The sequence below is a fragment of the Balaenoptera ricei genome, chromosome 8, assembly GCF_028023285.1.
Source record: "Balaenoptera ricei isolate mBalRic1 chromosome 8, mBalRic1.hap2, whole genome shotgun sequence".
Lineage (NCBI taxonomy): Eukaryota > Metazoa > Chordata > Mammalia > Artiodactyla > Balaenopteridae > Balaenoptera > Balaenoptera ricei.
The window spans coordinates 49,606,356-49,624,207 of NC_082646.1; the positions used below are offsets into that span (position 1 = coordinate 49,606,356).

At 35.4% G+C, this 17,852-nt stretch overlaps 1 protein-coding gene across 13 annotated transcripts in view; it reads left to right on the forward strand.

The window, feature by feature from the left end:
• PICALM (phosphatidylinositol binding clathrin assembly protein) overlaps positions 1-17,852 on the forward strand; it is a 106,687-nt gene that overhangs the window by 23,441 nt on the left and 65,394 nt on the right. For 12 of the 13 annotated variants that reach the window (XM_059930630.1, XM_059930629.1, XM_059930635.1 and 9 more), the window contains exons 2-4: positions 9,244-9,386; positions 12,725-12,800; positions 15,986-16,088. The exons of the other annotated variant lie outside the window; for it this stretch is intronic. In XM_059930630.1, the coding sequence (XP_059786613.1) occupies positions 9,244-9,386; positions 12,725-12,800; positions 15,986-16,088 (322 nt within the window). The remainder of the gene's footprint in view (positions 1-9,243; positions 9,387-12,724; positions 12,801-15,985; positions 16,089-17,852) is intronic. 13 annotated transcript variants of the gene reach the window in all.

A 17,852-nucleotide genomic window follows, 5' to 3' on the forward strand; every position in this document is an offset into this window, starting at 1 on the left:
AGAGGTTTTTGTTGGGGATGAGAGGACAAAATAGAATGGTATAGCCCTCAGAGAAAGAAAAATGCAAATATACTCGGAGTAGATGGTGATTGTCTATTAATTCCTTAGCTACATGTAGACTTTTTTTTTTTTTAATTTTATTTATTATTTATTTATTTACTTATGGCTGTGTTGGGTCTTCGTTTCTGTGCGAGGGCTTTCTCCAGTTGCGGCAAGCGGGGGCCATTCTTCATCGCGGTGCGCGGGCCTCTCACTATCGCGGCCTCTCTTGTTGCGGAGCATAGGCTCCAGACGCGCAGGCTCAGTAATTGTGGCTCACGGGCCTAGTTGCTCCGTGGCATGTGGGATCTTCCCAGACCAGGGCTCGAACCCGTGTCCCCTGCATTGGCAGGCAGATTCTCAACCGCTGCGCCACCAGGGAAGCCCTACATGTAGACTTTTATTAGGTCACTTATAACTAGAGTGACATATGATTTATATTCCAAACTGGGTCACTTTCAAGAGTGAAAGTATTTGCTATCTGAAGTATATGCTATCTGAATGGAACACTGGGACAACAGGTGTAAACCAGGACTGTTCCAGGAAAATCAGGACACTGAATCCCTTACTAATAACATACTTTTCTGCAGACTTAGTCCCAGTTCTTTGAACCTCTCCACATAATTTTTTTCCTCCTTTAGACAACTCTGATCTGCACTCATAGAGTCTCTCAAGCTTTGGTTCCTTTTTCCTGGTCTCAGTGGAATGAAAGAATTCTTTCCATATTTTCTGCAGCCCTGGACTGTTCTGGTTTACAGCATTGGTGGAGGTAAGTACAGAACTTGTAATGTATTGTTAGTTGACCTTTTGTTTTGCTTAGGAAATCAGGTTTTGTGTGTTTCTGATCCAGTGTTCGATTGTTTTTGAGAATCCTGGTTATATCTCCTTAACTGGGCTGATGAACTGTTATTAAGTTCCTAGAATGTAGTACAAAGAGAATTTGTAATTTTGGCATTTACTCTTAAATTACTCAATCCGTATTTTGGTTTCTTTTCTCCAGGTGGGATTGTAATTCTGAAACTTCAGATCTTCAAAGAAGGGAAGGAGAACGCCTTGTGTTATACCATAGACATGTGATTTTTTTTTTTTTTAAAGTTGAAACACTGTAATGTTTTTATTTTGTTTAAATAAATTTAAATAAATTTTTTTATTCTTATATTAAGTGATGTGTTTGTATTCTATTAAGTAACTTTTTATTGTTACCTTACATTATCTGGTAAATTAAACATTAACACAGAAGTAATAGTTACCTCTGAGGTAGTGCTTACCAAAATGTGATTCTCCTCACCTCTAAGATCTTATTTGGAATCTGGGTTGGGACTAAACTTGTCTAGTTTTGGAAATTACCTGGAATCCTAAGCAGTCTCAAAATTAAGGGGTCTGTTTATAGGTAAGCTTGAACCCATGTCTGTTCTTGCCAGTCCTATTGTTTCTCTGTACAGTCTCCCATCTAGTGGTAGGAATGCAGAATACACCACAGCACCATGGAGAAAGCTTTAGGTTTTCAGAGTTTTTCATATTAAGAATGCTTTTACATAGTAGGCTAAAACATTTTGATAGTGGGGTGGGGGGAAACGACCATTTCACTTGAAAAAGACGGTAGTGGCAGTGAATTCTGAGGGTATTCCAGGAGTATATGTTTCTCTGTGTAGCGCTTTCATGACTTAAACTTTCTTCTGCTCTTGTTGTAAGACTTTTATGTGTGACAGATTGTTTGGTAAAGAGGCAGATGCATAAATAATAATAGATAATTTTAAGAGACAGGTTGAGCTGATTTGAAGAAGATGTTTGGTGTGTGATTAAAATTTTACGGCAACTACGTGATGATTCCATTAACTAAAACAATTTATTTTGAACTTTTAAAATTAAAGTATGGACAACTCAGCAAACTTGGTTTATGTTAATCTGTGACATAAGAGCTAAATTTCAGTGAAATATTAATGTAGAGTACCTTAGGGTTGGCTTTGTTTACCTAGTTCCATCTGAATTCTTTCTTCTCTTAGGAATTCTCTTTCTAGTTCTACTTCTTTCTTCTGCTACAGATGTAAAGGAGGTCAATCCTTTCTCTTCTGTTGGTTTTTAAAGTGTTCTGAAGGCACCGAACACTTCCTAAATCTCTTGTTTTTAATTCCTCTTTCTAAAAAAATTGATTTCTTTTGGTGGCCTCCATAAGCACCTGAAATTAGCACTGATGGAGGTGTTTTCAGGTTAATATCTTCTTCAAAAAAACTTTGTTTAAAAAAAACAGAAAACCAGGTAATGAGAGAATTTGTGAAGATTTATAGCAGCTTTTCTGTTGAATAGTTAGTTTCTAAGGGGGAAAAAAACCTCTCCTTTTACACGGTGATTAAAAAAAAAACAGTTAAAGAAAAACTTACTACTCAATAACCAGGTTAAAAACTATACTATCATACTATTAATATAAGTATACTAATATATGATTATCAAATTGTAGAGTTATCTTTACATTTCTTAGTTTTCACATGTGAATCCTTAGTCCATTCATTTTGCAGAAAACACGGTGACAGAAATAGCATATCTAGTTGTGCTAGCAGATTGATTTTTCCTACAGCTGCAACTTGTTTTTTTTTAGTAAGATGGGAGTTTGCCTTACTTTCTTTATGGGTTCTGGAGATTCCTCAAGACTCACCTACCATGGTGAGAGATTGAGCTTGTATTCAAAATATTGGCCTACCTCTGCAAGAGTGGCTGCCGAATTTCCAGCTGTTACACCATGCAACTCTTGTACCACGTCTTCCTCACATCCTTGAGGAAATAAAGGAACATGTCAGTGCTGTCCTTTCAACCATTGATCATAGTATGCTCCAAAGGGTCTGGAATGAATTACAGTACAGGATTGGTGTTTGCTGTGTGACATGAGAGGTGCTTACTGAAATTTGTGAAATTATGGAAATAACAGTGATATAGTTCTGTTACATACTGGTTTTAACTACACGTTCATATGTAACTTAATTGCTGAGTAATTTTGAAAGTGTTCAATTCTTTTTGCATCATCCCATATTTGGGCAAATACACTATATATCAGAAAATATAGTATATCTATGACTTTAAAAAATGAAATCTTACTCTGCATTGTTCTTTAACGTGTTTTTTTTTAAAATAAATCTATTTATTTATTTTTGGCTGCGTTGGGTCTTTGTTACTGTGCACGGGCTTTCTCTAGTTGTGGCAAGTTGGGGCTACTCTTTGTTGCAGTGCATGGGCTTCTCCTTGCGGTGGCTTCTCTTGTTGCAGAGCACAGGCTCTAGGCACGGGGTTGTCAGTAGTTGTGGCATGCGGGCTTAGTTGATCTGCGGCATGTGGGATCTTCCTGGGCCAGGGCTCGAACCCGTGTCCCCTGCATTGGCAGGTGGATTCTTAACCACTGTGCCACCAGGGAAGTCCCTTTAACATGGTTTTGATATAATATACTGTGAGCGTTTTCCCCACTCAGCTTTTCTTGCCATGTATTTGTTGGACTCATAGTATTTCACTGTCAGACTGCTGCCATTTAATGAACTATTGCTCCATTATTGGACGTGTCCACTCACTTTGTGACTTAGGTATCCTAGCGTCATAGTACTTTTATCAAAACCTTTTAGATACCTTTGTCACTTCTTTTTAGTACTTTGAATGCTCCTTTCTCTCCTCTTTTCAAATTAATTCAATCCTTATTACTTGTACTGAGCATTCTATATTTTATGAGTCTTTCCCTAGTTTTAATTTTAACATGCAACTAAAATGTTGGTTAGATTTATTTCTTAAGGTATAAATCAGTCTGTGAAGACTGTATTTTTGAGTGAATTCTAGTGGAAGTTATGTGAAGTGTAACATGTTTCTCACAGAGGATCCCACAAACTTTAAAGATAAAATTGTAACAGTTACATCTTAATTTGGACCGTGTTTTGTGACCCCTTACACAAAAAATTGAATGGAGTAAGATATAAGACTGTTCATTTTGTTTCCCAGACATCTTTTGGCTGAGGTCTGATTTCAGCTTGCATGTTTTCTAAATACTTTCAAACTTTTGCGAAGTGAAAAAAATTGTGCCAATACTTTATAGCAAAAGTTCAGAAACTGTTTTCTTTATCCTCTAGTTACTGGATATTTGGTGAATATTTTTTCTTTTTATTTGTACTCCTACCCAGGAGAAATTTCAGAGATCTGATCAGTGAAGGAACATTTGATGAACCACTTAATTTGCCTTCCAAACTGAGTGTGTCTCCAGTTTTCTGGATGGTTGACGAAATCAGTCTTATGTTACTAAAATCAATTATGAAAGCAGTTGCAAAAAGAGTATCTTTCGAAGTGATTTTGAAAGAGACAATGATATGTGGCTAAATGATTTTATATATATATATATAAATTTTTTTATTTTAAAGACGAGTTTTAGGCAATCTCATAGTCTTAGGCATAGTTTTGATATAGCCTAGAGAGTGCCTGTTTAGATGGAAACTTGAGACCTTTACGTTCTGCTAATGGTGCATGCCACTGGCTGGGTTGCCTGACTTGCTGTGGAAGTCAGCCCCAAGTCCTGTAAGTTTCTAAAGTTGGTGAACTTTGCCTGGGGAGGTCTATACAGACGTGTGGCCCGTTCTACGAATATGGCTGTAAGATTAATGAAACCATCTGGTGACTAGTTACTTCTGAATTTTTGTACTTTGCTGAACATTTTCCCTTGAATACAAAATTTTTTTTTGCATTTCACTACTTTTCTTTCTGTTTTTTGTTTTTAGTTAGCTAGAAATTTAAAACTTGCATTAAATTGGCTGGTTGGGTATTCACTTCATATATGTTTTCAAGCACCCTTATCTTTTACAAAAATTTAATTCTATTAATAAATCTGTTATATTTAGTAGTGAGCTCCTTTGACCTTACCTATGGGTAAGCACCTAACCTGTGTTAATACAATTAACATTTATTTTATCTACCCCAGACCTTGTTTGTTGGAGAGGCATATTAAATAATAAAAGTGAGAACATTTTTTTAATATAGTAGGGATTGGTTCCTTCTGCTGTCTCTGTATGGAAAAATGCTCTTCCTTTCCATAGTGGGCCTATTTTCTCCCTGCCCTTAAATACTAGAAATCCTCATGAATTCTCACCTACCTAAATAAAGCAGAGAACCTATATGCCATATAATAGTTATTTTTTTGAGTATAGGGTTTAGGATTTGTTACTAATGTAATATTAAAGAAGGTTTTGCAGTTTTTAATATTCTTAAGGTAAATAACTAAAAGAAAATATGAGTTTCTACTTTGGAAGCCTTTTGATTGGTAAAGGAAGTTTAATACCAAGTTTGTGCTTTTTAAGAAATGTAATCTGGATTGAGAATGAGAAAAGCAGTAGCTATCAAGATTCCCATGATATGCTTGACTTTTGTTTGAAACAATTTGCTTTTGGTTAGTCAGAGGTGGGGAAAACATTTTCCTTCCTGAGTTGTTGGAGCTCAGACTTAAAAGCATTTTCAGGTTACTACTATAGTAGAAACATTGTTCAGAGGAAAAATTACACCTGGAGAAAATGACTGGTTGAGTTAAAGTACTATGGGGAAGTGTGTTCTGCAGAGTTTGTATAACCCGTGCAGTATTTTTTCTCCCAGTAATGTTTGTATATCTTTGGTTTTGCTTTTGGTCTACTCTGAATTCATACATGAACTCTTATCTCATTTTTCCTGTTATATGTGAAGTGTTACATTTCAGCTTCTGGAGTTTTCCTTCAGTTTTTATGTGGTCATTTCTAAAGCATACTATATAGTTCTCATAGCATTACGATAAACCATTATTTGTTAGATCCCCTTTAACTTGAAATTGAAAATTTTCACATGCGATGGGCTCAGGTTTGTTTTTCAACTTTTTGGGAACAGCAGGTTGTGCAAAGAGTTGTGGATCGTTGGTTTAGTCTACGTAAAAAATACCATTTTGGATGGTCCTGTTACGACTGTCCTTGTGCATACTAAAATAAGTGTATTTATTCAAAAAGTATGGGTGACCACTGTATGCGTTGCACTATTCTAGGCCTTTGGGGATACAGCAGAGAACATAATAGAGCCCTACCTACATGGAACTTATACTTTAATTGGGAGAGAAAGACATTAAACAAATTAAAATGAGTTAGGTGATGATAAGTGCTTTGGAGAGAAATAAAGCAGAGTAAGAGGGTATAGTGAGGGTATGGAGGTAGAGGAGTGCCCTTAAGGCTTTATTACTTTTTATAAATATTTAGAGATGTTCTTCTGATGGATGACATTTGAGCAAAGATCTATAGGAATAAAGCCAGGGAGTAAGAGAAGTGTGGATATCTGGGAGAAGAGTATTCTACGCAGAAGGAACAGAAGTACTGAGCTCCTGAGGTAAGGGTACTTGGCTTGTGGGAGGCATTGCAAAGGAGACATTAGTGTAACTGAAGCAAAGCGCTGCAGAGAGGAGAGCTGATCACAAAGGGAATATAGCATAGATAGAATATATATATTCTAATATACAAAATACTGTAGTTGTTGAAACTGAAATCTATACTTTTGGCTTCATTTAGGATCAGGCTCTATCTGACTAATCTAGCAGTTTACTTACCTCCCTGATTAAGAGTATGGAAATTACTAACAAAAGTGTTTGCAGGTTCTTTTTAAAATCTCTCATTCTAGAAGAAGAGAATGATGCGGAAGTAAATAATGAAAATGTAGAATTATGTACCAGCTTTAGTGTCTGTTTGGCGGGTGCCTTAGTCTGTGGAGGAGAAGATTTCACAAAGGAAAAGACGTCATTCATTTTGAAGAATGAGCAAGAATGGAAGGATTTGATTGTGTAACAGCAAGGTACATTACGGAACACCGGAAGGTGGTTCTGTGTTGGAAGCTAAGGTTCAAGAAGGAGGGTATGGACAAAGATGAAATGTATGCCAATCCTGTAAGCAGTTGGGACATCATTGAGGTTAGGCAGTGACAGTCAGTGTTGTGTTACAGGTCATTTTATGGCCAGTTCAGAGAATGTTTGGAAGTGTGGCGTGGGTAAGACCCCAAATTAGGTATCGTTAGAAGTGAAGAGACCAGTCCAGCATTTTCTCAGTGGGGACAGTGTTGGGTGGGGTAATTTTTAATTGTGGAGTGTTAATTGTGCATTGCATGACAGTCTCCCTCATCCTTGACATTAAATGCCAGTAAAACTCCTCAGCGTGATAATCACTCTCCCCAGTTTCTGAATGCTTCCGGAAGTGGTGACCTCTAGTTAAGGAAAAATAGGATCTGAACTTTTCGCTTTGGCAGTGATAACGGGATGGAGAGGAGAAGGTGGGATTGCTAGAGGTTTAAGAGACTTGGTTACTGATTGGCTCTAGGGAGTGTTTATAAACACACACACACAGGTAGGAGCACCTTTGGGCAAGTATTGTGACAAGAAATTTTGTGACATTCAATTTTGGAAACTGAAATAAGATTCTGAGGAGTAAAATGACTATTGATGTCATTGTGAGAAAGTATATTTAAGAACTGAATAGCTTATCAAGGTAGTTTCTAGAAGGATATAGAAAAATATAGATATATAAGGATAAGTCCATGGGAAAAAAGGAAGCTAGAAATATAACTTCTTATAAAGTTCAGAACTTGACCACTGTGCTTGAAGTTTTAAAGGATTCAGAATGAGCAAGACATGGATAGGTCTTGCCCCCAGTAAATTATATTTTGAGAGAGACAGAAAATTTATCTTCGGGAATAAGGCAAGTACAATATATTCAGTGCCATAGGACAGGTATAAAGTACTATTCAAGACGTTTCAGAGAAGGCAGAGGTCAAATTATAAAATACCAGAAGTAAAATATCAGAAGCTGAGCCATACAGACCAAGTTGAATGTACTATTTAATTTTTGTTGCAGGTAGTCTCAGTTGTGAAAACCTTGTGTCATTCTCCTGTTCCACGGGCATTCTGTTTGACTCTTTTGTTCTTTGTTCTTCAGGCATTGTGGGCCAGGGTAACTGCTTATCTAAAATGCATCTGCTTATCTAAAATGCATTTGCTTATCAAATGTTACTTTGTATAGTAATTAGACCTTTTAGAACAAACATTTTTGAAAGATTATAAGCAGATAAATGATCATAGTTACATTGATGTTTCTTACTAGCAATCACGGCCAAGTTAGGTCGCTTGAATTCATATTTAATCATTAGGTACTAAAGGTTAAAAGTGGACAAAACTGCTGATGAGTCACAGATAACTAATTTTTTCCCCTTTATGGTAGTTATAACTGAGGTATTTATACACTTTGTTTTATGCATACTTTAAAAGTAAAACAACTCATTTCTTGGTGTTCCTCTTCATTAAGTCTCTAAATCGGACCATATTTTGTATTTTCTTCATTGAATTTGCCAGTAATATCTCTGAAGCAGATTGGAGGTGAAACTCTGAGGTATATTAACTTTTTTTTTCAGTTTTGGTGCGAAAACAATTGTATATTAGATGATTTTATGATAATGCTTTCCAATTATTTATATTTTAAAATATAAAATTAGAACTTACATTGTTTTAACTGTTCAGAGTAATAATCGAGTAGAATTCCTGGATCATTTCTTTGGAAATTTATTGCATTGAGAAACTTTCAGTTCATTTTCAGTTTTGTTTGTCAGTGTTAGCTAGTTGATATCAAGTGAAAACTGAGCTAACTCAGTAGAACTGAAGGGAGAAAAGAATGAGAATTATTTTATATAAACAAACTGAGAATCCTATCCACTCACAGACCACATATCTGCTCTTTCTATTAGTGCAAACACAGAATTCTAGGGGCGGATATTAATGAAGGTGTTTGAACTTCAGCTTGTTTATGCTTCCATATGTATGAATTTTTAAACTTTTTTTTAAAATGTAGGAATGAATAATATTAGTATTGTAACTCTGAAGGTTTATGAGTAGTAAGAGAACTGAAAGTGTTACTCAAGGCCTTGAAATGGTTCCTTTTGAGATAAATAAAATACTTCAGGGTGAAAGGAGTTTGATTTACTTTCTGGTATTATTGATCAATTGTGTGATATTAATCAATGCCCTGTTTACTTCTCAGGTAGAAGTACTGTCTCAATTGTTCTCTTGAGAGATTCTTAACAACTTCTGCAAACTATCCATTGTTGCTCCACTCTTTTTAGATCTTTACCCTATTAGTATGCAGATCTAGCATTAAAAATAAATGAAAGCCAGAGTAAATTAATCTTTTTTTTTTTTAATTGCAGACTTAATTCAGTGCACAAATGAGATGAATGTGAACATCCCGCAGTTGGCAGACAGTTTATTTGAAAGAACTACTAACAGTAGTTGGGTGGTGGTCTTCAAATCTCTCATTACAACTCATCATTTGATGGTGTATGGAAATGAGGTAAGCAGTATTTTTGGTTAACAAGTATACTGGGGAGTTGACTGATTCAGCTTGTTTCTCTCACTGACACTTCAGAAATGGCTATAGCAACTGAATAATATAGGTAAAAAGGGCAAGGTGCTTATACAGAAATATAACTGTAGACCCTACACTTTGAGGAAAGATGGCCTTTAAGTCAGAAAGCAGAAAATGGGTCAGAGCACAGGGCACTTTCAGTAATGGGATCAAGAAGCAAAGATTAATGCCTAGAAATGGGTTCTGTAAGCATCACTGATTTTTGCAGGCCTTTGTGTATAGATTGTATGTTCGTCTATTTTCATTTGCTTTTTTATCATAGCCCAATCAGATTTCTGTCTGATCTGATGTAGTTGTCTATAAGCGCTCTTTGCCTAGTTCAAGGCTGTGATATTAAGGACTAAGATGGCATTTTGCTGAGAAGACTGATTGAAGAATGCCTTCTTCAGCAGAGAGTTGTGTCTGAAGCCTTTGTTTCCCAAAAAAGGGTAACAAATAAGATGCATAAGCTTTTGCAATTTAATGTTTGGAGAGAATCATCTTGTTTTCCATGATAGCTAATTTTTGAGTTCTTACCTTAGGTGATTTTCCCAGCCTAGTATACTTGTAAAATTGTGTCAAAAGGAATATTTTAAATTGTGTTAAAAGAAAATTTGAATGGAACTAGATAAATCTAGTACCTTGGTATGTGCCTTAGAAAAATGCAGACCACTGGTTGCTGGGAGATAGCTCCCACAGAGATGGGGAGGGACTTTATTCATTGGTATCAGATTTATAAACATGACTTTCTGACATCCATCACTTTACTCATTATTTTGGGTTTTTCAGTCATGAGACTCTGCTGTTATCTTTGACAGATACCAAAGAGAACATCATTAGAGTTCAGAATTAAAGCAGAAATTTACCCATAACTCTTACATTGCAACAGATCTGTTTGCATGTTTTGGTGTTCCTTTCTGGTCCTGTCCAAAGTATTTTTTATAGCTATAATCATAATTTATATAAAATATTATATTTAACCTTTTTTATATATCACACCATAGGAAGCATCTCCATGTTCTATGTTCTTTCTATTTATCATCATTAATGACTACATAATTGATCATGTAGTCCATCATTTTCTTAATTCTTCTCTTTCCTGGAAATTTAGTTTTCTGATGATTCACTGTTACAGTACCACATTGAATGATTTTATTTGTAGTTCTTAAGTTTTAAAAATTAGTTCCAGAAGCGTTACCTGAAATATGATTACTTAGGTAACAGACGTGACCATTTTTAGGACATATGTTACTCAGTTGCTTTCTCATTCATTATAAGCAGTATATAGAGTCAATAGAAAAATTTGGATATACTAGCCTCCGTGTAACTTGAAGCATTTTGATCTTAACTAGGATATTAGTTTCTATTTTTATCAGGAATGTGTTTGTCTAAGATCATGATCATTTATTCAGAAGAATTTCAGGCTTGTATGTATTTTTTACCTTTTTAAAAAATATATATAGGTTATTCTTTAAAAAGAAAAAGCCACAAATATAACCAACTACAATGCTGGTTAAAGAGGCACACCATCAGTGGTGACTTTCAGAGGTAAATAAGGTGATAATACCAGAAGCAAAAACTTTATAAAGGCAAAAAAACCAGAAAGTTGACTGTCATTCCTTACAGTTGACTGACAGAAAGAGAAAGGTAGCATTTCAGTAGTGGTTTTCAGATAAACTCTAGTTTCCCTTCAGCAGCTAAGAGAAATCCAATGCTCTGCTCTTTTTTTGCTGCTAGTTTGTACAACCCTCAGGTTTTTGCATTGGCAGGTGTTATTAGTCTGTGAGAGAGTATGCATAGGATTTCACTACGTTATGGTGTTTCAAATTACACAGAACAATGGTTCTCAAATAGGGCAAGGGCGGAGAGTGATTTTCATCCCCAAGGGACGTTGCTCATAACTGGAGGGGATGCTACTGGCGTGCTAAGCATCTTATAATGCACAGGACAGGCCCCCACAAAAAAGAATGATCAGAACTTATAAAAAATCGTAGAGTGTAATATTTTCTTAGGATATTTTAACACCTTTTTGAAACAGGTTGTTTTAGGATAAATGATGAAACAGGAGTCTTCGATTTACAAATTATTTTTCAAAATCCTGGTTTGTTTGGTGTGATCTCTGATGAACAAGATTGAGTCAGAGAAGTGATGGTGTACATAAAATTGATAATAACCCTCTGCATACATTTACAAAAAAGTAATCCTTTTAAAGGAAATCGAAAGGAGTTTCTTTAGCTATTTTAGAGGTTGTATGTAAAGGGAAGCTAAAGTAGTGTTCTGTGGTAAGCACTTTGGAGAGGGTTTTGACAGTATTTTGAGAAAATGAACTTTCATACACATACTGACCCAACAATTCAACCCTAAGTATATATCATGAGAAACTCTTGTATGTTTGCAGGTGGGAGACCAGTACAAAGATGTCAATGAAACATTGTTAATAATAGTGAAATTGCAGAGAATTTAAATATCCATATAGAAATGGATACATAATGATATAGTAGTTCATTTAAATGCTCAAACATTGTTTAAAATGAATGAACTAGATGTACATGTATTAAATGGATAATACTTGGGAAGAAGTTATTAAAAATCACATTGGAAAAGAATAAGTACAGTATGGTATTTCTGTAAATTTAAAATAGAAAGCAAAATTAGGTACAGTTTATAGATACTTATATATGTGGTAAAATTGTAAAAACATTTGTGGGAATGATGTAAACCTACTTCAGAAAAGTCATTGCCTCTGAAGAGGGAGGGAGGGAAGGGAATGGTTTTGAAGGCATGTGTCTTCAGTAGTCTGTAATTTGATTCTGTAAGGGGTCTGAAGTGATTATGGTAATGTGTTTAATCTGGACAGTGGGTAAGAGGATGTCTGTAATATTATACTCCAGTATGATTACAGATATTTTGTTTTTTTAAAAAAAGTCATAAAAATGTTTGAGTCACCAGGTATCTGTGTAAAATAAAGGCACCATCTGAGTATGATTAACTGTAGCCATAATATGCTATATAGTAAAGCCAAAAATTACTGCTTCTAGTTTAAAAGTGCCTGTTTCCTTTTATTTTAACTTTAATACCATAGCTGTGGGCATTAGACTTTAATAAATTCCTGCATGCCAGTGAAAAACATATTTTACGTTTTTAGGAGGATTGAGGATGATAAATTTAAACTAGATAAGATTAATGGAATGTGTTAACCACGACTTTCTCCCCTAATTCTCAAATTAGAGTTTCTTAGATGGCAGTACTATTTGACATAATTTGTTTTTGTTTTTTTTTCCCAGCGTTTTATTCAGTATTTGGCTTCAAGAAACACGTTGTTTAACTTAAGCAATTTTTTGGATAAAAGTGGATTGCAAGGTAAAAACAACTTATTCATTATAGAAAATCAAGAGTGACTCCATTTGAGGATTACTGCAGAGTTGAACTCTTTCCTTTAGAACATGTGCTATGGAGGAATCTCATGTTTTAGTGAGGGTTGTAGGGAAGGAAAAACTGTATTTTCATGTGAAGATAAAGATGGACTTCACTACTTGACACCCAGAGCTTTTTCAAAAGTAGCATAAGGTAGCAGTTTGAGAGCATGGGTTCTGGAACTGGACTGCCTGCCTTCAAATCCCGTCTCTAACACTTACCAACTGCATAAACTTGAGCAAGTTACTTCAACTCTCTGCATCTGTTAAATCAGGAATAATGATAGCACCCACCCTGTAGGATTATCATGAGGCTTAACCTAGTTATACATGTAAAGTGCCTAGAATGATGCCTGGCAAATAGGAAACACTATGTAAGTATCTGCTTTCATTGTTGTTCTTATTATTTTATGCTTTATTCCAAGAAATGTGGTTGGGAATATCATACATTTTAGTAGCAAAGGTAAGCATAATGTGTTATTCAGATGAATTGTTCATTGATACTTACCTGTTATTTATTTTACTTTTAATTCAGTAACTTGAAATTGCTGTAATCTGGTATCCTTACCCTCCATGTACATTCTGTCTTAATGGGATCTGTTATACTGAGTTCCAGAACTAGGGTGTTAGCATTATAGAATGTTAGCTCTAGGAAGAGCCTCATAAAGGACATACTAAGACCATACTAAGACATACTAAAGGAATACTCAGCAGTAAGGTTCAACTGGGAAGTATCTTTAGAGATCTGTGAGATGTGTGCTGCGCTTTGAAAGATGGGTGAGAACATGGAGTTGGCTTAAGCAAAGGTACACAGATGGACGTGGATGTGAAAGAGAAAGAGCATGGAGTGTTTAAGATTTATAGAGCAAATGAATGTGAATAGAACGTAGGATGAGGTATTAGAGAACATGTAGTGACAGATAGCCCTCAAGAAGCTGTTTGGGGCCAAAACGATGCACAAAAGATTTTGATATAGTTGGGATTTTGTAATGCAGCGAGAAACCATCAAACTTTTTTGAGTTGAGGGAGGAGGAGAGAGGGAGTGTGTGTTATAAAGAAAGCACCATAGCACAGTGCAGGTTGGATTCGAGTGAATAAAGTCTTAAAGACCTTGAGACTGCTCTGGTCATGATTTTGGTCATCTAGTAGAGAGTTAATGAGGGCCTGAATTGTGGCTTTTGTGGCAATAAAAAGCAATGGAATTTAGTGACTAACTGTGTTTGTGTTTAGGAACTGTCCAGTTCAATACTTGTTTACTTTTGGCAGATGGAAGTATTAATTAGAATGAATTGAATACCCAGTCTTCCAGAGATTCTGGAAGGTCAGTAATCTATACATAGGACCAAGTGTTACAAGGTTGATTTTACTTTAATGGGAGATATAATGCCTTAAATAGTTAAGGAAAAAAAAAATGAAGCAGTGGAATCCCTTTTTCAAATAAAATCTTAACTAGAAGCTAGATACATATAACAGATGAAACTGGAGCTGCTGTGTTTTCCGGAACATGGAAAAAACTCTGCCTGCTCATCTTTTTGTTTCTACTTTCCCCCTTATTCAGTTCATTTGAACTGTAAGAGTCTGTGGAAAGCAATATGCAAACCACTACTCTAGAGCAGAAAATATGCATATGTCCAAGTGGGTTTTTTGTGTCTTATTAGCTACTGATTTTCTACTTTCTTAAGATGGAAATTAAGCACTTCTAGTGATAAGGTTTTAAGGCTTTCATTCCTTTTATGTAGAGAACAGTTTTTAGGCCTTCTATTTAAAGCTCATATTCTAAAGAGATTACAAAGGTAAGACTGAAATGGTAGTTAAAAGTATATAATTCAGTGGTGTTTTTGTAGTTTTGATTGCTGATGTATTTTGTTGGGTGGAGTCTGGTATATTTTCTTAAATATATACTGGGTGTATATAATATAAACTTCCAGTCTGGTGAGTGAGATAGACACTGTGTACATGTAATAGCTTTGAGCTGTACTTGGAGTAAGAATAATATGGGAGCACAAAGAGTTCAGGGAAAGTTTCAGAGATTGAGCCTTGAAGGATAAGAGAGATTTCTCCCATTAGCAAGGATGGAGTAGAGTGGATTAGAGGGAACAATATTAACTAAAGAGCTGAAGAATGTGAGTATGTAACACCTTATAAAATGCACTAGTAGCTATGAGAATATCTGAGGGCAGTGATTTTTCTTTTTCTATTTACTGATTTTTCTCCAGTGGCAAATTAGTAGCCACTCAAGAAATATTTGCTGAATAAATGAATTGGTGATTACGTTAAATCCAGTCACTTTACTTTACTTTTTTTTTTTTTTTTTTTTTTTGCTTGTTTTGGTGTTATCTTTTTAAAGTAGCAGAGACCATCAACAACTAAAGTTGAATGTGTTAGATGAAGATGAACTAAAATAGAATGGACCTGCTTTTACAATGAGAAGCAAAAATTTATAGACCTCACTGAGCCAGGCAATAGCTAAAACACAAGTTTTTTTTTTTTTTTAAATAATATTGATTAGATTTTATGGTGCTGAAGTTTTCAAATCTCATGACTGTGATGAAACAAAATCTTAGAATGATTTAGGTATTCATTTTGAAAGTTTAGTTGAAAACATTCATATAATTGTTTTTTGTTAAGCCTTAAACTTGCATATTGCCATTTCTTTCATTGTACTATGCAGTAATTTCCTCTACTACTTGTAAGGTTGGCACACATAAGTTATAGTTGTTCTAAATCATATGCAACTAAAGATTGGTAAGTATGAAAATTATTAAATTGATTAATGATTTAAGGAGTGGGGTTGTGGTTCCATAGGATGTTAAATTTGAGTTATGAGGTTATCAGGTAGTATAAGAAAACAGGCTTTTCAGTTCCTGATAAATAAAAGATAGGAATGTTGGTCAGAAGTAAAACAGAATTATTTTAGTGAAATTCTAAGGGGGAAGATTTTTCTAAGCCACATATGACATAACTGAATTCAAAAATGTTAAGTATTAGAGATTTTAATGTCACTTAATTTACATCACTAAATTGAAGGTGGGATAACAAGACAATATGGCCATTGGATGAGATGAGTTGGTTTTCTAAGCTAATTGGGATTTTAATAATTTATGAAACCCTTTTCTGTTTCTTTTCTTACAGGATATGATATGTCTACCTTTATTAGGCGGTATAGTAGATATCTAAATGAAAAAGCAGTTTCATACAGACAAGTTGCATTTGATTTCACAAAAGTGAAAAGAGGGTGAGTTAAGCTTGCTTTTTTTTTTTTGACATCTGATGGATTTGCATATTTTAAACTATAAGTCATAGGCATTATTGATTATGAATTACGGAATTTCAGGCCAGTTTTAAAAGGTGAACTTCATTTTTCTCTGAAGAAGTATATCAGATACTTTTTGTACTAGGATTTTCAAAGTTCATTTGAATTTTACAACAGCTTTATTGAGACAATTCACACAACATAAAATTCACCCTTTTGAAGTGTACAATTAGTGGTTTTTAGTATATTTACAAAGTTGTGCAGCATCACTGCTATGTAATCCCAAGACATTTCATTGCTTCCCATTTTCCTCTTCCTCTAGACCCTGGCAACGACAAATCTACTTTATATCTCTATGGATTTGTCTGTTCTGAACATTTCATATAAGTGGAATCATACGATATGTGGCCTTTTGTGTCTGACTTCTTTCATTCAGCATAGTGTATTCAAGTTGTAGCATCTTTGTTGTAGCATGCATCAGTACTTCATTCCTTTTTATGCCCAAATAATATTCTGTCATATAGGGACACCATATATATATACATACCACATCTTTATCCATTCATCTGTCCTTGATGGACACTTAGGTTGCTTCCATGTCTTAGCTGTTGTACATAGTGCTGCTGTGAACATTGGGGTTCATGTATCTTTTTGAATTAGAGTTTTCTCTGAATATATGCCCAGGATAAGATTGCTGGATCATATAGTAACTCTATTTTTCATTTTTTAAGGAACCTCCATACTATTCCCCATAGTGGCTGCTCCAGTTTACATTCTCACCAGCAGTGTAGGAGGGTTCCTTTTTCTCCACACCCTCTCCAGCATTTATTGTTTGTAGACTTTAATGATGGCCATTTTAACTGGTGTGAGGTGATACCTCATTGTAGTTTTGATTTGCATTTCTCTAATAATTAGTGATATTGAGCATCTTTTCATGTGCCTGTTGGCCATCTGTATGTCTTCTTTGGAGAAATGTCTATTTAAGTCTTTTGCCCTTTTTTTAAAAATTTTTTTTTTTATTCTGCCCATTTTTGGATTTTTTTAAAAAATTAATTAATTAATTTATTTTTGGCTATGTTGGGTCTTCGTTGCTGCACAAGGGCTTTCTCTAGTTGTGGCAAGCGGGGGCTACTCTTCATTGTGGTGTGTGGGCTTCTCATTGAGGTGGCTTCTCTTGTTGTGGAGCATGGGCTCTAGGCACACGGGCTTCAATAGTTGCAGCATGCTGGCTCAGTAGTTGCCGCACGCGGGCCCTAGAGCGTGCGGGCTTCTGTAGTTGCTGTGCGTGGGCTCAGTAGTTGTGATGTGCGGGCTCTAGGGTGTGCAGGCTCAGTAGTTGTGGCACACGGGCTTAGTTGCTCTGCATGTGGGATCTTCCCAGGACCAGGGGACAAACCTGTGTCCCATGCATTGGCAGGCAGGTTTTAACCACTGTGCCACCAGGGAAGTCCCAATTGAGTTTTCTTTTTTGATATTAAGTTGTATGAACTGTTTGTGTACTTTGGAAATTAATCCATTGTTGGTAGCATTGTTTGCAAATCATTTCTTCCAGTCCATAGGTTGTTTTTTTGCATTGTTTATGGTTTCCTTTTCTGTGCAAAAACTTTTAAATTTAATTAGGTCCATTTGTTTATTTTTGTTCTTATCTCCGTTACTTTAGGAGATGGATCCAAAAAATTATTGCTACAATTTATGTCAAGGAGTGTTCTGCCTGAGTTTTCTTCTAGGAGTTTTTATAGTATCTGG